This window comes from Pipistrellus kuhlii, unplaced genomic scaffold, assembly GCF_014108245.1.
Source record: "Pipistrellus kuhlii isolate mPipKuh1 unplaced genomic scaffold, mPipKuh1.p scaffold_m20_p_38, whole genome shotgun sequence".
NCBI classification, from domain to species: domain Eukaryota; kingdom Metazoa; phylum Chordata; class Mammalia; order Chiroptera; family Vespertilionidae; genus Pipistrellus; species Pipistrellus kuhlii.
Genome location: NW_023425538.1, coordinates 4109807 through 4134342, shown reverse-complemented (window position 1 = coordinate 4134342; position 24536 = coordinate 4109807). Strand labels below are relative to the sequence as shown.

General features: G+C 41.0%; 1 protein-coding gene across 6 annotated transcripts; it reads left to right on the top strand.

The window, feature by feature from the left end:
* The first annotated feature begins 1455 nt into the window (after positions 1-1455).
* On the top strand, positions 1456-22569 carry ZNF570 (zinc finger protein 570). Of its 6 annotated transcripts, XM_045570929.1 has the most exons (6): positions 1456-1534; positions 3243-3326; positions 7466-7592; positions 14276-14371; positions 20105-20934; positions 21103-22569. In XM_045570929.1, exons 2-6 carry the CDS (start codon positions 3294-3296, stop codon positions 21433-21435), a joined length of 1419 nt encoding a protein of 472 aa, XP_045426885.1. In that variant the 5' UTR covers positions 1456-1534; positions 3243-3293; the 3' UTR covers positions 21436-22569. The 6 variants fall into 6 exon arrangements, with proteins under 6 accessions (XP_045426885.1, XP_036264217.1, XP_045426884.1 ...); XM_036408324.2 differs by having other exon boundaries at positions 20105-22569; XM_036408322.2 differs by having other exon boundaries at positions 1521-1534; positions 3157-3326; positions 20105-22569.
* The last annotated feature ends 1967 nt before the right edge of the window (positions 22570-24536 follow it).

Genomic DNA, 24536 nt, shown 5'->3' with positions numbered 1-24536 from the left:
GTGCACAAATTTGATGCACCAAGCCTCTAGTAAACAAATAAAAAACTTAAAATAGCCGGGACCGGTTTGGCTCAATGGATAGAGCGTCGGCTTGGGGACTGAAAGGTCCCGGGTTCGATTCCAGTCAAGGGCATGTACCTTGGTTGCGGGCATATCTCCAGTGGGGGGTGTGCAAGAGGCAGCTGATCGATGACTCTCTCTCATCGATGTTTCTAACTCTCTATCTCTCTCCCTTCCTCTCTGTACAAAATCAATAAAATATATTTAAAAAAAAAAAACTTAAAATAGAAAGGGGGGTATAGAGTTAGTTACATTAAGGAGTCATGAAGTCCCAGGGGAGAACTGTGATTAAGTAAAGCCTTTTAAGAAATGTGAGATTTTTGTCTAAATGTAGGAAATTTGAAGATACCTGGCAGAAAGTCCATGTAAGAAGAGGGATCACATTCACTCCCATCATCACTAAATCACAAATAGCAGAACCATATGCAAATGGTTATGCTTTCTACTGTATCCCCACTCTCGCTGCCCCAACCTCCCCTTCAAACCCCCCATCTGCAAAGTAAGCTGTTCCATGGACTAGAATCCCGCAGGGACTGGGAGGAAGTATAATACACCTGCACACTCTAGTCCAGTGGTTCACAGCAGCTCTCCAACCTGTCGCTAACCACAGGTTGAGAACCGCTAGCAGGGTCGCCTAAGACCATTGGAAAACACAGATATTTACATTATGATTCATTAACAGTAACAAAATTACAGTTATGAATTAGCAACGAAAATAATTTTATGGTTTGGGGTCACCACAACATGAGGAACTATATTAAAGGGTCGCAGCGAACCAATGCTCTTGTCCACATGTGTCAAACACAAGGCCCGCGGGCCAAATCCGTCCCGCCAGGCCTTGCAATGTGGCCCGCACCGCGCTGTCATCACTGCACTCCGCTGCGTTTCCATCACAATGACAGTTTATGACTGTTCAGTAAACCATTCGGCCCGCGATTTAGGCTGGATTTTAGATTTTGGCCCCTTCTCTGATTGAGTTCGACACCCCTACTCTAGTCTCTACTCCCTCCCCCACAACACACACGTTTTGGGGGAGGGGTTTCCTTACGGAATTCTAGGAACTCTCCCTTTTCCCACTTTGTGTAAACCACTAGAGCCAGCCCACACAAACCCTACGCCCTTTGTCTATCTTGGGCTCTAAATTCTTCAGACCGGGATTGCTAAGGGTTGGGGACCTAGCGGCCACGCACTTTAGTCTTAAGCCATCTTGTGTGAAACTTGGCTCAGTCCCTGTTGTACCCAGGCCCAGAGCTAAGAGGACCTGGGGATGACGTTTGGAACCCTAAGTGAGCTGCAGTGGGACTTCTCCGCGTCTACTGCAGGCTTTTTCCAGGTCTGGACTACATTTCCCAGTGGACACCGCGAGCATTAGTCGTGGCCTCTTTGTTCCTTCTTTCCGGCTGCAGGGGCTGTGTTCCACCAGGCGCTCTAGGAATTGCCTGAGCTTTGGGGAGGAGAAGGTTCAGTTCTGCAGGTAGGGAGTGGGCTGAAGAGTGGCCAGTGAGTCATCGGGCCGTGGGGCCCGGGCTCTCCTCTGTGTGACATGATAGTTGCTATGGTGCCGTGTGAGACTGTCACTCGATGTGCGGTACACATCATATTTGTGTGACTGTGGGTGCGTTAAGTCCGAGGTTGGTGTCTGGGAGAGTGGGATTGTGAGCAGAGGTGGGAGAGTGTTCTCTGCCCCTGGTTCCCATACCCTCGGCTCCGTGAGGGCTGTGAGCGAGACCACCGGTTGTAACACTTTAGTATTTGAGGTTGGAGGCAAGGGAGAGAGGGCAGAGACTGTGTCCATACTCGTGGTCTCTGACTGTGATGTCTGCAAAATGGTGGTTGACGCTGCCGTTTGTAAGAATCAGTATCTTTGGAGGTTGAGACTGTGTGCTACCACTGATCTATTGAAGAGGACTGTGGAGTAAGGAACAGGAAGATCTTTAGTTGACCTTGTTGCTGTTATTTATTAGTTGTGTTGTCTTTTATAAATGATTAAATTTACAAAGTTTTTATTTACAAAGTCTAGAAAATCTATTGTTAAGAAAATAAATTAGGAAATGATTTAGGCATGGATTAAATGGTTATGCAAATAAATCCCCAGGTATCCATTATGTTCCCCACTCTTTAAATTTAAATTCTTTATTGTTCAAAGTATTACATATGTCCCATTTTCCCCACATTGACCTCTCCCCAGCCCCTTCTCCTCCCTGCCCCCTACCCCAACACTTGTCCTTACCCTCCTGTTGTCTGTGTCCATAGGTTAGGCTTATATGCATACATACAAGTCCTTTGGTTGATCTCTTCCCCTTACTCCCACACTCCCCTACCTTCCCTCTGAAGTTTGACAGTCTGATCGATGTTTCTCTATCTCTGGATCTGCTTTTGTTCATAGGTTTATGTTGTTCATCATATTCCACAAGTGAATGAGATCATGTGATATTTATCTTTCTCTGACCTGCTTATTTCCCTTAGCATAATGCTCTCCAGTTCCATCCATGCTATTGCAAATGGTAGAAGTCCCTTCCTTTTTACTGCAGCCTAGTATTCCATTGTGTAGATGTACCACAGTTTTCTAATCCACTCATCTGCTGATGGGCACTTAGACTGTTTCCAAATCCTAGCTATTGTAAATTATGCTGCTATGAACAAGTGGGTGCATATATCCTTTCTGATTGGTGTTTCTAGTTTCTTGAGATATATTCCTAGAAGTGGGGTCACTGGGTCAAATGGGAGTTCCATTTTTAATTTTTTGAGGACCTTCCATACTGCTTTCCACAGTGGCTGCATGTGCTTCTCTCTGGAAAAAAAAAAAAAAAAAAAAAAAAATATATATATATATATATATATATATATATATATATATGTATATATATGTATATATATGTATATATATATTGATTTCTGAGAGGAAGGGAGCGGGAGAGAGAGAAACATCGATGATGAGAGAGAATCATCGATTAGCTGCCTTCTGCATGCCCATACCAGATATCCAGCCCACAATCTAGGCATGTGCCCTGACCCTGAATCAAACTGTGATTTCCTGGTTCATAGGTTCATGCTTAACAACTGAGCAATGCTATCCAGGAGCTCCTCTCTTTATAGGAAGAGAGAAGCAGCAAACCTTTAGGCTGGTGATTCTGGATGCTGCAAGAAAAACCTCATTTCTCATGTTCTCTTTCCCATCTTAGTCATCTAAGAACACTGCCATTTCCCAACAGAAGAGCCAAGAAAAGGATAGAATGGCCGCTGACCTTCTTAAAACTATGCACCAGGTGAGTTGGTGTTTTTTCCTGAAATATTTTTCTGCTGTTTGAAACAAGACCTTAATTTTTCTTCTGCTGAAGTTTTTTCTGTGTAATCAATTAATGTTACTTCTTAAAACTCTTCAATGGATTCTCACCCATTCAGGATAAATGCTGAAGTATTTCCCTTGGCTAACAAGGCTCTGCATAATCTGGCCCTCTGACTTCATCTAATTATTCTCACCCTGTCTATAACTTACTTGGTTCCAGCTACACTAGCTTACTTGTAGTGAGCTGGATATATTCTTAACTCATGACCTTACACTTGCTGTTCTCTCAGATACAGACCAACTTCTTTATTCTAGTCTCTACAATAAACATTCATTCAACAAATTTTTAATAAGCATCTATTAACTAAAGGGTTTAGCCGTTGGTCCTCCTCTGTGCTCTGTCTACAGTCACTCTTTTTTTGATCTTATCCTGTCTCATAGCTTTAAATACCATCTATTTGCCAATAACTTCCAAACTGTATACCAGACTTCTCTCCTATAATACAAACTTGTATATCCAACTACTTACTCAATATCTTCATTTGATTATATACTATTGTAGATACCTCAACCTCAGACACCTCAACTGTGTGAAATGAGCCTTTGGATATTTTAGAGCAGTGGTCACCAACCTTTGGACCTCATGGACCACTGGTTGCGGACCACCAGTTGGTGACCACTGTTTTAGAGCAAAGGAATCAATTGATCTGATTCTTATTTTAATAGGGTCAGTCTTACTGGTACTAAACCTAATGTGACAAAGATAGAGGCTGGGAAACTCACATATTTCTTATTTCAAGTGCTGATGCAAGAAGCCTTCCACCTTCAAAGATATCTCAAATCTGACCACCTTTTTTAAAAGAATATTTTATTGATATTTTACAGAGAAGAAGGGAGAGGGATAGAGAGTTAGAAACATCATTCAGCTGCCTCCTGCACACCCCCTACTGAGGATGTGCCTGCAACTAAGGTACATGCCCTTGATCGGAATTGAGCCTGGGATCCTTGAGTCCCTAGGCCGACGCTCTATCTTCTGAGCCAGACTGGTTAGGGCCTGACCACTTTTTAATACCAACACTTTCTTGTTCCTGGTCAAATCATCATCTCTCAACTAGATAATTGCTATACTCTCCTAACTTACTCTCTCCTAGCCTTTTCTCAACAGAGCAACTGAAGTGATCCGGTTATATTATGTCATTCCTATTCATGGTGGGGATAGAAATAATCAAAAGTATAGACAACTTTATAAAATAGTTTTAACTGTAAGCAAAAAAAAGAGAAATGGGTGATGACTGAAGGAGAAACTGGTGGACAAAGTTTTTTATTTATTTTATTTATTTATTTATTTATTTTTATAAAAATATATTTTATTGATTTTGTACAGAGAGGAAGGGAGAGAGATAGAGAGTTAGAAACATCTATGAGAGAGTCATCGATCAGCTGCCTCTTGCACACCCCATACTGGGGATATGCCCGCAACCAAGGTACATGCCCTTGACCAGAATCGAACACGAGACCCTTTAGTCCCCAAGCCGAAGCTCTATTCATTGAGCCAAATCGGTTCGGCATGGACAAGTTTTTTAAAGATGGGTATATGTCTTAGGCTGATGTTGATTCCATAGAAATGGAAACTTAAAGGTGAAAAAGTGAAAGGAGTGAATTGCTAGAACACTGTACTTGAGTAGGTCAGAGGAGCTGAAGTTTAGTGTATAAGTGGAGAGATTGGCATTTGCTAGGAAGACAGGCCATTTATAGTAATAGGAACAAGTTAGAGTATATAGGTGCCGGTGCAGATAGAAGTGTATGCGTTTGTGGAAATTCTCTTAGAATGGCTTTTTAAAATTATTATTTTTTTTAGTGAAATAGAACGTAAAATTACCAACTAAGAATAAGGATTGGAGAGGAGAAATCACAGATTTGAGGAAAGGAGAAAGTATCAAGTGGTCATTTAGGAGAATAGTAGAATAAATGAACTAGAAAAATATATTGTGTAGGTAGTTGTGTAGGTAGCATTTTGGCCTCCTTGAGTTTAGTGATCATGATTTTAAAGTGAGACCAATTAGCATGGTTGGTATGATTTTCTCCTGTAAGTTTACCTGTGTACTGTACAGAAATGGAGTATATACTGAGAAATGGCTGTGGTTAAACCAGGTGAGAAAGGAGCAAGAAAGTTGAGGATGTATGAATGGGATGATTATAACAAATTGTTGTGCTAGGAAGTGAGGGTATGCAGGGATTAAGAGCAGTGAAAACATGGCAAGATCAATGATCTGTGGGATCTGTTGGGGTGAGAAATTATCCTAATTGGAATATCATAGAGCAAAAGTTAAAATAAAGAAGATGGGAAGTCAGAGTTGAAGAGTTAAGATTATGGAGGGTTTGGTAATGACAAGGTCTGGGGCATTATGATGGAAGCTTGATTTTTAAAAATATATATATATTTCATTGATTTTTTACAGAGAGGAAGAGAGAGGGATAGAAAGCTAGAAACATTGATAAGAGAGAAACATCCATCAACTGCCTCTTTCACACCCCCTATTGGGGATGTGCCCGCAACTAAGGCACATGCCCTTGACCAGAACCTAACCTAGTACCCTTCAGTCTGCAGGCCAACGCTCTATCCACTGAGCCAAACCGGTTTCGGCAGAAGCTTGATTTTAGAAATGTGGAGAACAACATTATTGAAGGAGAGGGGGTTGGAGAACTGAGAGGCCAGGCTGAGGATTATTTTATGGATATTGAAATGACCAAAGATTATAACAGGAATAGCACTGGGAAGAGTGACAGTGAGCCATGTGTTCAAGGAATGACAGAAACTTGGTATCTACCAGGAATTGGTGATAACTGAAATGAGGGATAGTGTGATTGATATAGTCTGACTTCATGAGGCATAAAACTAGGTATCTTTCTGTGGCATAAATTACAAATAAAATGATTCATTTGTTTGTAATTCCATTGCTTCATGTTATCATCAGTTATTAGTTTCAAAATAGGCATAGGACAAAAATATTATTCATTTCTGTAGATTCTTTTAAATTTTGAAAATGATTTTATAACCATTCAAAGCGTGTGTACATTGTTTTGGGACATCCTGTATTTATACAAACTAAAAAAAGACATTTTTGAAAGTATATAGATAATATGAACCAAACTCTTAACAGGAATGTTTCTGCAACATATGAGATATGTTATTGACAGAACAGAGAGGGCAAAATTCACAAACTACTTCATATAATTAAGAATAAAAGTTACAGAGTGGTAAAAAAACAAAAAAACAAAAACAAAAAAAACACTTTAAGAATTTGGCAGAGAGAGTTTCTTTAACTATAACAAAATTATTTCAAAAGGCCAATAATGAAATATTTTCTTACCATGACAGATTTACCTCTTTCAATTTTGTAAAAAACAAACATATTTTACACACACACACACACACACACACACACTCACAATGAATGTTAATTTCATCAGCAAGTGGTCACATTATAGAAATCTGGAACCAAACTGAATCACAGCATGACTTGAAAGTTTATAAGAACTTTGCCCAACCCATTTAGGCAGAAGTAGTATAATGAGTGGAACACCTATTTCTTTACATAAAATTTAAGGTTCTCTTGATTGAAGTATTGAATTTTAATGTGGTCTACCACATTTTTTAGAGATATAGTAAATACTTTCTGGTCCCACTTTTAATCCTCTTACAGGTCTTGAAAACTTTTCAAACCATTCATTTATTAATTCAGTTTATTCAGTGCATGTTTGAATGCTTCACCTGTGCCAGATACTGATCTGTACCTGGAAATATAGCAGTGGCTGAAAGAGAAACATGTTTTGCCCACTTGGAGCTTATATTTTAGTGGAAGTGGAGGACAGACAATAAATAACAAAAAATTTAAGTGCCATTGAGAAAAACAACTAGGGTTTGTGAATAGAGAACTGGGACATGAGCATTGATATTTTTATACAGAATGATCTGAGAAGTGCAAAAGCCCTGAGAAAGATCATGCTTTACATATTTGAGGTTGTAATATCAGGAAGACCCCATTGTGGCTGGGCAAAATGAATGAGTTAAATGTGGTAAGAGATGAGGTTATATTACTTTCACTTATTTGACTTCAGGAGTTGGTGACCTTTGGGGATGTGGCTGTAGACTTCTCCAAAGAGGAGTGGGATTGTCTAAATTCATCTCAAAGGCATCTGTACAGTAATGTGATGTTGGAGAACTACAGGATCCTGGTATCACTGGGTAAGAATTAAGCTTTTATTCATAAGGGACCCTTTGCTACCACCATTATTATTTTTTTCTTTTTTAAAAATTTCTTTATTGATTAAGGTATTACATATGTGTCCTCATCCCTCCATTAACCCCCCCAGCCCCACCCCACCTCTACTCATGCCCTAACCTTCCTGGTGTTCATGACCATTGGTTAGGCTTATATGCATGCATACAAGTCCTTTGATTGATCTCTCCCCATTACCCCCACACTCTTCTACCTTCCCTCTGAGGTTTGACAGTCTGATTGATGCTTCTCTGACTCTCGATCTTTTTTGTTCATCAGTTTATGCTGTTCATTCTATTCCATAAAAGAGTGAGATCATATGGTATTTATCTTTTTCTGACCTGCTTATTTCCCTTAACATAATGCTCTCCAGTTCCATCCATGCTGTTGCAAATAGTAAGAATTCCTTCTTTTTTATCGCAGCATAGTATTCCATTGTGTAGATATACCACAGTTTTTTAATTGACTCATCTGTTGATGGGAACTTAGGCTGTTTCTAAATCTTAGCTACTGTGAATTGTGCTGCTATGAACATAGGGGTGCATATATCCTTTCTGATTGGTGTTTCTAGCTTCTTGGGGTATATTCCATGAAGTGAGATCGCAGGGTCAAATGGGAGTTCCATTTTTAGTTTTTTGAGGAAACTCCATACTATTCTCCATAGTGGCTGCATCCCACCAGCAGAGCAAAAGAGTTCCTTTTCCTCCCCATCCTCGCCAACACTTGTCATTTGTTGATCTGTTGATGATAGCCATTCTGACAGGTATGAGGTGGTACTGCATTATTGTTTTTATTTGCATCTCTCAGATAATTAGTGACTTCGAGCATGTTTTCATATGTCTCTTGGCCTTTCTTCCGTCTTCTTTGAAAAGATTCTATTTAGGTCTGTTGCCCATTTTTTGATTGGATTGTTTATCTTCCTTTTGTGAAGTTGTATGAGTTCCCTGTAAATGTTGGAGATAAACCTTTATTGGTGATAACATTGGCAAATATGTTCTCCCATGCAGCGGGCTTTTTTTCATTTTCTTTTTCTATGCAGAACCTTTTTATTTTGATGTAGACCCATTTGTTTATTTTCTCTTTAGTTTCCATTGCTCTAGAGCACTATCAGTGAAGAGATTGCTTTGGCATATCTCTGAGATTTTACTGTGGATTCCTTAGTATTTTTATGGTTTTCTGTCTTAGGTTTAAGTCCTTTATCCATTTTGAGTTTATTGTTGTGTATGTGTAAATTGGTGGTCTAGTTTCATTTTTTTGCATGTATATGTCCGATTTTCCCAACATCATTTATTCAAGAGACTGTCTTGACTCCATTGTATGTTCATGCCTCCTTTGTCAAATATTAATTGGACATAATGGTTTGGATCAATTTCTGGGTTATCTGTTCTATTCCATTGATTGATATGTCTGTTCTTGTGTCAGTAGCATGCTGTTTTGAGAACAGTGGCTTTGTAATACAACTTGGTATCTGGTATTGAGATCCCACCTACTTTGTTCTTTCTCAGTATTACTGTGGCTAATAAGGGTCTTTTTTATTCCAGATAAATTTTTGTAAAGTTCATTCTAGGTCTGTGAACTATGCCATTGGTATTTTAATGGGGATTGCATGAATCTATAGATTGCTTTGGGTAGTATAGATATTTTAATGATGTTGATTCTACCAATCCATGAACACAATATGTTCTTCCATCTGTTTATGTCTTCCTCAATCTTTTTTTTCTGTGTCCTGTAGTTTTCTGAGTACAGATCTTTTGCCTCTTTAGTTAAGTTTATTCCTAGGTATCTTAATTTTTTGGTGTAATGGTAAATGGGATTTCAGTTTTAGTCTCTCTTTCCGTAACTTCACTACTGGTGTAAAGAAATGTCATAGATTTCTTGGCATTAATTTTGTATCCTACTACATTGCCAAATTCATTTATTAAGTCTGTTAGTTTTGTGATGGAGTCTTTAGGATTTTCTATGTACAGTATCATGTCATCTGCGAATAAGGACAGTTTTACTTCTTTTCCAATTTGAATATCGTTTATTTTTTCTTGTCTAATCACAATGGCTAGTACTTCCAGTACTATGTTGAACAGGAGTGGTGAGAGTGGGCATCCCTGTTATTTTTTTCTAAAATATATTTTATTGATTTTCTACAGAGAGGAAGGGAGAGGGATAGAGAGTTAGAAACATTGATGAGAGAGAAAGATCAATCAGCTGCCTCATACACACTCCCTACTGGGTATGTGCCCAGAACCAAGATACATGCTCTTGACCCGAGTGGCACCTGGGACCCTTGAGTCCACAGGCTGACACTCCATCCACTGAGCCAAACAAGTTAGGGTGAAATGGTTTTAGTTTTTGTCTATTGAGTATGATGTTGGCTGTGGGTTTGTCATATATGGCTTTTATGATGTTGAGGTATAATCCTTCTATTCCCACCTTGCTGTGAGTTTTTATTAAGAAGTGATGTTGGATTTTGTCAAATGCTTTTTCTGCATCAATTGATATGACTATGTGATTTTTATCTCTCATTTGTTTATGTGATGTATCACGTTTATTGATTTGCGGATATTGAACCATTCTTGCATCCTACTTGGTCATGGTATATGAATCTATCTGATGTATTGCTGGATTTGATTTGGTAGAATGTTGTTGAGGATTTTGGCATCTATGTTCATGAGGGATATTGGCCTATAATTCTCTTTCATTGGTTTTGGTCTTAGGGTATGCTGGCTTCATAGAATGACCTTGAAAGTGTTGTTTCCTCTTGAATTTTTTGGAAAAGTCTGAGGAGGATAGGTTTTAGTTCTTCCTTGAGTGTTTGGTATAACTGCCCTTGAAGCCATATGACCCCGGGCTTTTGTTTGCTGGGAGCTTTTTGATGACTGTTTCAATTTCTTCCATAGTTATCGGCCTATTAAGATGTTTAGATTCTTTCCGATTGAGTTTTGGAAGGTTATATTTTTCTAGAACTATGTCCATTTCCTCCCGGTTGTCTAGTAGGTTGGAGTAGAGTTGTCTGTAGTATTTTTTAATAATCCTTTGTATTTCTGTGGAGTCTGTTGTTATTTCCCTCTCTCATTTATGATTTTGTTTATTTGAGTCCTCTCTCTTTGCTTCTTGGTGAGTCTGGGTAGAGGTTCATTAATCTTATGTATCCTTTCAAAAAACCAGCTCTTGGTTTCATTGATCCTTTGGCCTTATGTCATTTATTTCTGCTCTAATATTTATTATCTCCTTCCTTCTTCTCACTCTGGACTTTTATTGTTGTTCTCTAATTCTTTGAGTTGTAGAGTTAGATGGTTTACTACCATTTTTTCTTGTTTTTTTGATGTAGGCCTGTAGAGTTATAAACTTCCCTCTCAGGACTGCTTTCATTGTGTCCCATAGATTTTGGATTGTTGTGTTTTTATTGTCATTAGTTTACAGGATGTTTTTAATTTCTTCCTTGATCTCATTGGTAATCCAATCATTATTTAATAGCATGCTATTCAGCTTCCAAGTGTTTGAGTTTTTTGGAATGTTTTTGTTGTAGTTTACTTCTAATTTTATGCCATTGTAGTCTGAAAAGATGCTTGGTATGATTTCAGTCTTCTTGAATTTGGGGAAATTTTGCTTGTGACCCAATATGTGGTCTATTTTTTAAAATGTCCCATGTGCACTTGAGAAGAACCTGGTATTTGCTATTTCAGTGATATCTTTTTTATATCAGCCCATTCGGTCCTCTGCTTCTTCTAGTCTACTGTTGAAACATTTCATGGTGTTTTTGATTATAGCTATATCACTTTTCATTTCTTCCTGCTTCTTGCATAGATTGTTGATTTTCACATCCATTTGATGTATGAATTGCACTACCATTACTCTGAATTCTTTTTTGCTCATGTTGCATGCTTCAATTTCACTAATTTTCTTTCTTGGCAACTCCTTTTTTTCCTCTGGGGATTATGTCATCTACCCATTCTAACTATCACCAAAAGGTACAAACTTTGAGTTGCGTGGACCTGGGCCATGTGCAGTGGGAGCTTCACAACACCCAATTGTCACAGAAGTGCTCCAACACTAAGACGTATACTGCTGTGGGTTGGTGGGAGCCAGGTTCCCCTAGGTTCAGTATTACCAGCGCTCAGTGTGGTCTAGTGTGTGCACCTGGAATCAGGGATCCCACCTGCACCGCGCTGTTGGCGTGTGCGAAAAATCAGAGTCCCCTAGCGCGTGCCAGGAGTCAGAGCTCCCCTGTGTCTGCACCAAGAATCAAGTATCAGAGTCTCATTTGCTTTGTGCAACCTCTCGCTGAGAATCAGGGTCCCTGTGTGCACACACCAAGAATTGGAGTCACTGGCTCTTAGTGTGAATGTGCTGTGAGTCTGGGATCCCAGGTGCACATGATAAGAAACAGAGTCAAGACAGTGGTGTTCAGTGCTGCCTCCTGCCTTGTGAATCGGGGTCCTGGTTAGCTTGCACAGTAACACTGTGTCACCCAGAGGTCTGCTCCTAAACTGCGGAAAACATACTTCTGTGTGCACTTGCCCAGAATCAAAGTCGGGTGGCACTGCCACCCTGTTTGGGCTTTGGGTTTGGTCACCCAATTGCATTGTGCGGAGCAGATTCTCAGTCTCTGTGCACACGCAGGCTCAAATTCCTGTAACGGTGCTGCTCTCCTGCAAGGGGCAGGTCTATCAGTTACTATGGTTCTGCCTGTGAGCCTGCAGGGAGGGGTATAGGCTCCTTGACTCACAGAAATCTGTGGCCATGATGTCTGAATTCTTGTTGCCTGTTGCTCTGCCGCTGTGGTCACAGGTCTTTGTCCCCAGTGGCTGCAGGATCCCGGTTTGCATCTGATACCAGACTGGGTGGTGCTGAGGCCAGGATTCTAGTCTCAAGCAGCTCTGTTTCTCAAGATGGCATGGTCTCTGTGTCCGCACTGGCCGCCCAGAAGTGTCCGTTTTGTGCGTGGGCCTCCATTGTCTAAGACTGCCCAGTTTGGCAGCCCCTTGGAAGACCTGCATATCTAACTGTCCCTAGCTCATACACACACACACACACACACACACACACACACAAACACACCACATAAATTCACACACTCCTCTATCATTTGCTCACTCTCTCACACTCTCTCCTTCCCTACCTTCCTTCCAGTCACCCTCTTCCAGGACTTTACCATTCTGATTTTTTGGATAGCATCTGCAGTGCTTCGTTGAATGTGTGATGCTTGTACCAAATAATATATATAAAAAACCAGGGTCATAACATCCACAACAAGCAGAGGATCCACTGAATGCCAGGCTATGCACACAGCAGGAAAGTGGGCTGAACTGCTGACCTCTCAGAGAGAGGTGGGGCTGATCAGCAGCAGCAGTGGCTGCTGGCGAGGCCCATAGAGAAGCAGGATGATCAGACCCTACTTCTCTCTTCGGACGTCACCAGCAGCCAAGTCTTTCTATTTCTCTCAGAGGTCAGCATTTCAGCCCACTAGCCAGCAGCCTGGGGTGGCTGCTGATTAGCTTCGCCTCTATGATCAGGCCTGGAGATAGGCCCAAAGATGCTGACTGGCATAAAAAATGACCAAAAAGAGAACCAAATCTGGGTGAAGTGTGAGGAGCCAATGGCTGTCTAGGAGGTGGAGCTTTTGACACTGACATAAGAACTGACCAATTAGAACCAAATCTGGGTGAACTATGAAGGCAGAGCCTCAGGGCAGGCTGAGGAGAGGTTTTAAGGGCAATAGCTGTTTGGTGTAAAGTGTAAGAAAGTGGTTAAATTTTTTAATGACTGATTTTGCAGTATAGTGTATATGGCTGGCTATCAGTCCAAATATAGGGATTATGTGTTTTTGTCAGCCAAAGCACCTCCTTCTGTTGAAAAAGACTTCCCTCTCCATTTAAGCAATCCTATCCTATATAATCTATCTCTACTAATAAAAAGGTAATATGTTAATTAGATTGTGTCAACCGCCATCTTCCAGACTTCCAATTTCCTTTCGGACAAAGCCATGGTGATGGAGGCAGAGGCAGTTAGGAATGATCAGGCTGGCAGGGGAGGACATTTGGGGGTGAGATCAGGCTGGCTGGGGAGGGCAATTAGGGACAATCAGGCAGACAGAGCAATTAGGATCAATCAGGCAGGCAGGCCAAGTTAGGGGCAATCAGGAAGGCAGGGGGCAAGGTAGGGTCAATCAGTCCAGCATGGGGAAAAGTAGGGGTGATCAGGCCAGCAGGGGGCAAGGTAGGTGCCATCAGGCCAGCAGGCAGATTGGGCTAGGGGTGATCAGGCAGGCAGAGGGGTTCAGGACAATCAGACAGGCAGGCAGGTGAGTGGTTAGGAGCCAGTCATCCCAGATTGTGAGAGGGATGTCCAATTGCGAGATTAGGCCCAATCCCACAGGCAGTCAGACATCCCCTGAGGGGTCCCAGATTAGAGAGGGTGCAGTGCAGGCTGGGCTGAAGAACACCCCTCCTCCCCCCGTGTGCAAATTTTGTGCACCAGGCCTCTAGTGATTAAATATTTGTGGAGTTGGCATGGATAGGTCTATTATTAACCTATGTTGGAAGCTTCATTTTCCCTATGCTTTGAATACATGTCTCTTCCCTGATGAACAAAAGATTAGATGTAAGTTCTGGGATGTCCATAGCATGACCAATTCTGTTTCTATTTATATATGCAGGACTTTGTTTCTCTAAGCCAAGTGTGATATTATTGTTGGAACAAGGAAAAGAGCCCTGGATGGTGAAGAAACAGCTGGCAAAAGACTTGTGCTCAGGTGGGTGAAGAAGAATTAGCAGGCAAAATCTTTGCAGGGTACAGCTTTGCTTGTGTCACCCCTATACTTTTCTTGTTGGCGTGTTCTCAAATGCTCTAGGTCTCAGTAGAAGCTCAGGGCCTTTTAGAGTTTTCTCCCAATTTGTTATTCATAACTGTCTCTCCTTTAATATTTTGCCCCCAACTCACTTATATATTCTCTGAGTCCAGTTTCTTCCCAGTTTCTTAAGCCTCTCTTAGTCTTTTAAAACAATATTTCCCTTATCTGATAGTATTAGAACAAAAATCCCATAAGCCCACTTCTATAAGAATTAGAAGATTGTCAGCACCATTTTAGGCCCTTACAGGCCTCTGCCCAATGATATACCACTTCATACCTGTGTTCGTTCTTACCCCTCATTGGAGAATCAGCTTTGCTAGAGGCCCTGTGCACAAAATTTGTGCATAGGTAGGTGTGTGTGTTCCTCAGCCCAGCCTGCACCCTCCAATCTGGGACCCCTCAAGGGCAGTTGGACATCCCTTTCACAATCCAGAACTGCTGGCTCCTAACCGCTCATCTACCTGCCTGCCTGATTGCCCCTAACCGCTTCTGCCTGCTAGCCTGATCAAACCCTAACCACTCCCCCGCTGGCCTGATAGCCCCTAACTGCCCTCCCCTGCCCATCTGGTCACCCCTAACTGCCCTCCCTTGCCAGCCTGGTTTCTCCTAAGTGCCCTCCCCTGCAGGCCTAATTGCCCACAACTGCCCTTCCCTGCTGGCCTGATTGCTCACAACTGCCCTCCCTTGCTGGCCATCTTGTGTTCACAAGGGGGTGGCTATTTTGACCACATGGGGGCAGCCATCTTGTGTGCTGGAGTGATGGTCAATTTGCATATTATCTCTTTTATAATATAAGATTGGCTTTTCTTTATAGTTGTATCATATATCCCTATTTTCAACTTTTTATGAACAGAATTGTGTATGTAATTCTGACTTTTTTAAACTTAAAATTGTATTACTGAGATTCATCCTGCTGATTTTAGTTTCTGTGGTTCATTGAATATTTTTTTCTTCTGAAATGTAATATATTCCATTTAAATTTGATCAATTTAAGGTCATTGGAATTGTTTCAATTTTATGTTAATGTTATGAACCTTATCAAATGTGACTGTTAGTACGCATATACTGGAGTTCATTTAGAGAATATAGCCAGGAATTTACTAGATAATGCTATTTTACTTTCTAAAGTATTTGTACTAATTTATATTTCTAACACTTGTATGTGAGGTTGTTCATTGTTCCACACTTGGAATAGACAAGTTAAAAAAAATGTTTGCTAACCTTCTGGGTATAAAATATTATTTATTTATATTTGTAATCTGAATTCTCTTGATTACTTAAAGAAATTGAGTATATTTTTATATTTATATTGGCCATTTGGATTTTCTCTATGGTCTTTTGCCCATTTTTAGGAAGGTCGTCACTTATACATATATTTATAGTTTATATTTTTGATATTTTGTTTTAAGAAACCTTTCTATATTCCAAAATCATATAGATACTCTCAAATTGTCTTCTAAAGGTTTTCCTTTTATATTTAGGGCCATAATATAATTAAACTTGATTTTTGAGATTGAAGTAAATTTAATTTTAGTACCTATGGAAAAGCAGATATCATAGATGTTTATTAAATAAATGAGCCATCTGCCCTAACTGGTTTGGCTCAGTGGATAGAGCATCTGCCTGCAGACTGAAAGGTCCCAGGTTCAATTCCAGTCAAGGGCATGTACCTTGGTTGCTGACAGATCCCCAGTAGGAGGTGTGCAGGAGGCAGTTGATCGTTGTTTCTCTCTCATTGATGTTTCTAAATCTCTATCCCTCTCTCTTCCTCTCTGTAAAAAAGCAATAAAATATATTTAAAATAAATAAATAAGCAAGCCATCTTTGCTCATTGTTCTGAATGTTATATACTATATCAGATTATAGTATATTTATGGTTCTGATTTTTTTCAAACTGTAAGAGAACATTTATTTGGAATATAAGAGATACAAGAAGTAATTTGTAGGAAAAAAATGGGCTTATAAAACAAGTTATAGAGGTAAAGGAAGGGCCCTTGGAGCTTAAGGGAAAGGCACAGGCTTGCTCCAGGAGGGAGAGCCTAGGTTCTAATTTTGAGCTCTATTCCATCGATCTCTGTTTCTTTATGCCCAGCCTATTTTTAATTAAAATACTTTGTTATGCTGAAACCAGTTTGACTCAGTGGATAGAGTGTTGCCCTGCAGACTGAAGGGTCCCAGGTTCAATTCTGATCAAGGGCATGTACCTTGGTTGCAGACACATCCCCAGTGGGGGGTGTGCAGGAGGCAGCTGATCGATGTTTCTCTCTCATCGATGTTTCTAACTCTTTATCCCTCTCCCTTGCTCTCTGTAAAAATCAATAAAATATATATTTTTAAAAATATTTTATTATAATACTGAATATCTGTTAGGACAGGTATCTATGTCTTGATTATGTTCTTTCTAATCTTTTATTTGCCCTTTGGCCATCTAAATAAAGTTTAGGGTTGGCTTGTCAATTTCTACCAGAAAAAAGCAGAGCTATAGGTTTTTGAATTGTTCATTTGTTTATTTTATATACCAACTAGAGGCCTGGTGCATGAAATTCGTGCATTGGGGAGGGTGTCCCTCAGCCCAGCCTGCACTCTCTCCAATCTGGGTCATCCCTCTCACAATCCGGGAACGCTGGCTCCTCATTGCTTGCCTGTCTGCCTGATTGCCCTCTAACTGCTCCCTTGCAGGCCTGATTGACACCTAACTGCTCCAATACCGGCCTGATTGCCCCCAACTACCCTCCCCTGCTGACCTGGTCACCCCCAAGGCTTTTATTAGTATAGATATGACCCTTCTCAGAAAATTTTACTAACCCTGCTTTACAATAAGGGCTTGATGATTGAATCATTGGGACCAGACACCAAAATTTCCTTTTGTCTTTAAATTGTTCTAAAATTAAAATGAGATAATGACTTAGAGAAGTATAAAGGCACCATATAAAAACTGAACAAAGATATGTACTAAAAAGACAATAGAGTGGTAAAATGAAAAACACTATTTTTATTCTCCCCCTTCCTTCCTTTACAGCTTTTACTTATAAAAATTTCACTCCAATTTTCATTCAATATTATTTTGTACTAGAGGCCTGGTGCACAAAATACATGCACCAGTGTGTGGGGGGTCCCTCAACCCAGCTTGCACCCTCTTCAATCTGGGACCCCTCAAGTGTGTCCTCTCACAATCCAGTACTGCTGGCTCCCAACCACTTGCCTGCCTGCCAGCCTGATTGTCTCTAACTGCTTCTGCCTGCCAGCCTGATCAGCCCCTAACCACTCCCCTGCCACTCTGACTGACACCTAACTGCTCCCCTGCCGATCCAATTGTCCCTGACTGCCCCCCTCCCCTGCAGGCCTGGTCCCCTCAACTGCCCTCCCCTGCAGACCTTGTAGCTCCCAACTGCCCTCCCCTGCAGACCTTGTCGCTCCCAACTGTCCTCCCCTGAAGGCCTAGTTGCCACAAACTGCCTTCCCCTACAGGCTGGTTTCCCCCAATTGCCCTCCCCTGCAGGCCTGGTTGCCACAAACTGCTTTCCCCTACAGGCCTGATTTCTGCAAAATGCCCTCTGCAGGCCCAATTGCTCCTAACTGCCCTCCTTTGCTGGCCCAGTCACCCCTAACTGTCCTCCCGTGCAGGCCTGGTTGCTCCCAACTGCCCTCCCCTGCTTACCTGATTGCCCACAACTGCCCTCCCCTGCTAGCCATCTTGTGGTGGCCATCTTGTGTCCACATGGGAGCAGCTATCTTTGATCACTTGGGGGCAGCCATCTTTGACCACATGGGAGTGGCCATCTTGTGTGTTGGAGTGATGGTCATTTTGCATGTTACTCTTTTATTAGATAGGATTGGTTTCAGGTTTTATATTAGTTACAGAATAGTGGTTAGACAATCATATACTTTACAAAGTGTTCCCCAATATTTCCAGTACACACTTGGCATCATATCATCATTACAACACTATTGACTATATTCCCTATTTAAGAGACAATGGGTTTACAGGTTCCTTTCAGTCTTTCTTGTGTGTTGTTTGCCTTTCCTTTTCTTTCTCACTTCTTCCCTCATTTTCCTTATATAGTATCTCAATTGGCCATCAAAGTTCAGTGAAGGCACTGGGACATGCTTAATCCATTTTATAAACCAGGAAACTGAGGCCAATTGCAATTTGCTGTGGAACTTGACTCAGTGCTAGGGAGCCCTCAGAGCCATGCTCTCTGTCCTTCCTAAGGGGCAGCTGCTGGGCAAATAGAACAAACCTTCCCATCAGGCTTCTGATCCTCTTTTTCAAGCCCCTCTTCATTGTGGATGTTCCATATTCTTTCCTCTTCCCTTCCCCTTGTCCCCATTCTTTACTGCCCCCCACTCAGAGCCAAGGCATGCTCTGCCTTGGGGCAGGGTGGCACGGGCTTGCTTTTGGGTCAAAGTTGGAGCAGGAGTTGCGGCCTCTGAAGTGTAAAGGCTGCCTGGGCGAGGCCAGTTAGCCCTGGGAGCTTCTCTGAATCACATCAGTCAGTCTGGTACTCTGCAATGTGGCACCCCTCCACTGAGGTGGCACTGTCCCTCAACCCCTGCCTCAGGGCTACAGGTCCTTGCCCCTCCCCCCAGACATCCTTCTATGCTGCTTGATCCCTGGCTGGGGCCCATCTGCATCTTAGGGCCACTGCAGAACCTCTCTCTGCAGGCAGGGTAGATCCCTGCCCACAGATTCTCTGCCCCAGCAAGAGCCTCCTCTGGTGCACCCTGCCTCGCCAAGTTTTTGCCTTTGATCTTTGACATTTGTATCAGCACACTCCTAGCAAGCCTGGTACCCAGAAGGGCCCAGGATCAGTTCTATGCCCAGAATGTTAGAGGTTGCAATAGCATTTGTAGATATCGCCTAGAGCCTGCTGGTGAAAGCAGCACCTGTGTGGGATGTCCTCATAGAGAAATGGTGAGGCACTGCTCTGGGCCCCTTGGAATGCCCACCTCCTGGCCAGCTGCTTTGCCAAAGCTGTGGCACTTGTCCTGAAGCCACCCCTCAGACAGCCTCATAGTCATGTTTAAAGGCCCCACTGGAGTAGGCTAAGCAGGCCCAGCAGCACCTCCCCAGGACAGTGTGATGTTCCAGGGGCAGCGATGTTCCCAGGGCCCCATGGGGTGGCTAGGCAGGCCAGGCCACTCCTCCTGGGGGAGGGAGAAGAAGGGGCACAGTGATGTTCATGAGGCCCCACAGGAGTGGCTATGTATGCTGCCCCTCCCAGAGCCTGAGATGGACCTGAACCCCACAGGTGGTGTCTGACCCTGCCCTACCGGCCTCCCTTGGCCCACGATGGACCCAGACCCCAGGGGCGGGCCATGGCGCTACCCACCCCTGCCTGCATATACAAATTTACCCATCATCTTTGATGGGTTAATTTACATGCTCGCTCCTGATTGGCTGGTGGGCATAGCAGAGGTATGGTCAATTTGCATGTTTTTTTTTTTATTAATATAGATTTTTTTCTATATAACCTATTTTTAGTTTTTACTTTTCCACACTTTAGAACCGTGAAAGCCAGTGTTCTGGTTGATTTTATTTACTATTAAACTCACATAGTTTACTTTATGTACTTTCCTAGAAGTACCTCCTGGTACATAAAGAGGAAACATGTTTTTCTTATTGTTTTTCAGGTTGGGAATCTGTGTGTGAGAGTGCAGAGTTAACCCGAAAGCAGGACATTTGTGAAGCACAGTCATCCCTGAAGATAATAGTAAAATTTAAAAGCTGTGGTCTTGAGTACTCCAATTTGAGAGAAGAATGGAAGTGTGAGGGCCATTCTGAGAGGCAACTAGTAAATCAGAAGTCATATTTCAAAGAAGAGACCATTACTAATGAAGGAGCCTTTGTTTATGAGAGAGGACAAGAATATAACAAATCTTGGCAAAGTTTCCATCAGAACATACTGCTTCATACACAACAGATAACTTCAAAAGAGGAGAAAGTACATAAATATGACCCACATAAGAAAAGCTTTAAAAATAACTTAATGGTTATTAAACCCAAGAATATCTATACACAGAAGAAACTTTTGAAATGTAATGACTGCGAAAAAGTTTTCAGCCAAAGCTCATCCCTTATTCTTCATCAAAGAATTCATACTGGAGAGAAACCCTATAAATGTGTACATTGTGGGAAAGCCTTTAGCCAGAGATCAAATCTTGTTCAACATCAAAGAATTCATACTGGAGAGAAACCCTATGAATGTAAGGAATGCAGGAAAGCATTCAGTCAGAATGCACACCTTGTTCAACATCTGAGAGTTCATACTGGAGAAAAACCTTATGAGTGTAAGGTGTGTGGAAAAGCCTTTAGCCAGTTTGCCTATCTTGCTCAACATCAGAGAGTTCATACTGGAGAGAAACCCTATGAATGTATTGAATGTGGGAAAGCATTTAGTAATAGATCATCCATTGCTCAACACCAGAGGGTTCATACTGGTGAGAAACCTTATGAATGTAATGTGTGTGCGAAAGCATTTAGCCTTCGTGCATACCTTACTGTACATCAGAGGATACATACTGGAGAGAGACCCTATGAATGTAATGAATGTGGAAAGGCATTCAGTCAGAATTCACACCTTGCTCAACATCAGAGAATTCATACTGGAGAAAAACCTTATAAATGTCAGGAATGTAGGAAAGCATTCAGCCAGATTGCCTACCTTGCTCAACATCAAAGAGTTCATACTGGAGAGAAACCCTATGAGTGTATTAAATGTGGGAAGGCTTTTAGCAATGATTCATCCCTTTCCCAACATCAGAGAGTTCATACTGGAGAGAAACCTTATGAATGTAATGTTTGTGGAAAGGCTTTTAGTTACTGTGGATCCCTTGCTCAACATCAGAGAATTCATACTGGAGAGAGACCCTATGAATGTACAGAATGCAAGAAAACTTTTAGGCAGCATGCACATCTTGCTCATCATCAGAGAATCCATCTTGGTTTGTCAATTACCACCTAATTCTGTCAATCACCAAGTCCTATAGATCTGTTATAAATATTTCAGGAATTTATACATTTTTCTCTATTTTTAATCTTACCCTCATCCATTTCACCTGGATCACTGCTGCAGCTTTTCTAACAGGCTTTCCTGTATCAGTTTTGGTTGCCTTAAATTTATTTCTCACCATGCACCCAAAATTATATTTTTGAATACATACATTACTGTCTCTAGTTAAAATTTTTTGGCTTATTGTTCTTAAGCTAACATTTGTAGTGTTTAAATGAGGTACTTTATTATCTAGTTCTTATATACCTCTCAGCCTTATTTTATTTTACTTTTCCTCTCTTGGCACTAAGCACTTCTCAGGATGAAAAGCGTAACATCTAGAAAATTATAGTTCTACCACTACTGTGGGATTGTGTGGCTTTGAGTAATTTGCTTGACTTACCTAAACCTCAAGGGCTTTTTTGTTTTGTTTTGTTTTTTGTTTTGTTTTTTATAATTTTAAAATAGGGATAATAAAGGGTACTGTGTTTTAGAAATGTATTAAAGAATGTATGTTGTAAATTGATACATATTAAGTAAGAATTTTGCATTTAAAGTACTTCGTACATTAAATATAGCCCATATTCAATAAATGATAGCTAATATTTATACATCAAGCATTGTTCTACATAGTTAACATATATTAACTCACCCTTCATATCTGAAACAAGTAGAACATCCTTAGGAAGAAACAGGTCAGAATTGGGAAACCTAAAAATTTTAGAACATAAGTGAAGTTTTCATACTCTACATGAAAAATCAATATAAACACACACAAGTAGTAGGAATATAACACATAACCAGTTTTAGGAAATTTCCAGGGAGAATGAATTGGATAAATTTAATTAAAATAAAATAAGGATTTACTGAGTATACAGAGCTTACATTTAGGTATAGAAAAGAATGGAGGATCACAACTCCAAGTAATAACAAAACAAAATCCATAAACCTAGAAATTCATACTGTCCCATAAAAAGGCACCAGGCCCAGGTAGTTGTATGGTTGAATCTAGTTAATTACAAAGCTTTAAACTTTGATGCTGTAGTAAACAAGCATAATATTTAGAAGTATTTTTATCCAGTGATTATAAAATCAAATTTAAAAGAGGACTTAGAGACAAAAACCGTATGTGTGTGTGTGTGTATGTATTTCACTCATTCAGTGATTACTGAGTAGTTACTATTTGCTAGGTACTTGAGGCATGAGGAGACAAAGAAGATCAAAACAAAGACCATTGTTGCATAGAGTAAAATCTCAGAGTCTGGAAGTGTTAGTACTTAAATATATATAAGCATAGATTTCCACACTCAGAAGATGGAAGAATAATGATTGAGAAGTATTAAATAGTCTAGACTAAAGAGACTGAAGATAACAAAGTTACCAGTTTTGCCTACTTCACAAATTCACTACATTTTGAAGTTAAATTTATGAACGGGCCTTTTTTCCATTTATTTTCACAACTTTATTCTGAAGTTCATCTATTTTGTATGAATTATTCAAAAATGGGAAGAAAATTCTTGAGTTTGATCTGTTTGTCAAAATGTTGCATATGATAAAAATGGTTCACACCAGTAAAGAAAGAATAGATTCTGGAATCTATATATATAAAGAGCCAGGATTTGTAAAGACCAAAGGCTCGACCTAATACAGCAAGTCAGTGCTGGGTTACTGTGGCAATCCAACAATGACTACAGCCGGTGCAGGGAAGTGAACCAGCACTGACTGCAAAAGGGGCTGCATATTAGGCCTGGAGAGAGAGAGGGGCAGGATCTTATCTGCAGCCTCAGTGGCAGCTGTTGATCAGCCACTGCCTCTTTCTCTCCAGGCTTCACCAGCAGCTGCACCTCTGTTTCTCTCTGGGCCTCCACAGGGTTGCTGATCAGCCCTGCCTCTTTGATCAGGCCCAGAGAGAGGCCCAGAGACACTGACTGGCATAGAAACCGGCCAATCAGATCCAAATCTGGGTCAACTGTGAGGAGCCAATGGCTGCCTAGGAGGTGGAGTTTTTTACACAACTGGCATAGAAACCAACCGATCATAATCTAATCTGGGTGAATTACAAAGGCAGAATCTAAAGTGAGGGCTGAGGAAGTGTTAAAATCAACAGCAGTTTGGTGTAAGATGTAAGAAAGCAGTTCAATTTTTTAATGACCACTTTGGCAGTATAGTGCATATGGCTGGCTAACAGTCCAGATAAAGGGATTATGTGTTTTTGTCTGCCAAGAACATCTCCTGCTGAAAAAGATTTCTCCCCCATTTAAGCAATCCTATCCTATATAATCTATTTATACTAATAAAAAGGTAATAGATCTGGTAAACCAGCCATCTTCTGGATGTCCAACTTCCTTCCAGACAAAGCCATAGTAGTGGGATCTGAGGCAGGGGCAATTAGGGTTGATCAGGCCAGCAGTGGAGAGCAGTTGGTGAGATGAGGGCAGTTAGGAGTGATCAAGCAGGCAGAGGCAGCTAGGAGCGATCAGGCAGAATAGTTAGGGGTGATCTGGCAAGCAGGTAGAGTGATTAGGGGCAATCAGGCAGAGGCAGTTAGGGGTGATCAGCCAGGCAGGCAGGTGAGTGGTTAGAAGCCAGTAGTCCCAGATTGCAGTCAGACATCTGCCAAGGGGTCCTCAATTTGAGAGGGTACAGACTGGGCTGAGGGAACTCCCTCTCCCTGTGCACAAGTTTCATGCACTGAGCCACTAGTAGTAGTATGATTGACTATATACATCATTAGTGGTAAGGGAAAATAAACAAAACCACAATGAACCATTTCAAGATCACATTAACAAAAGCATTACATTCCTAATGATTAAAAATATGTACAACATTGGAATGTGAGTACAGTTGTATTTGGAAGTAATTTTGTTTAGAATAATTAGGCAATATCTAATAAAGTTGAGGATGTTGATATTCTGATCCAGCAAATCCACTTAAACCTCTACAGCAAGCTTGGCAAACTCAAAGGCTAACATGGGCCAAATAAACAAGGTTTTAGTTTATGTGGGCCATAAAAAAACAAAAGCTTCACTTTTCATAGAAACATAGATTTATTTCAATAGAGACGTGCTGAATAC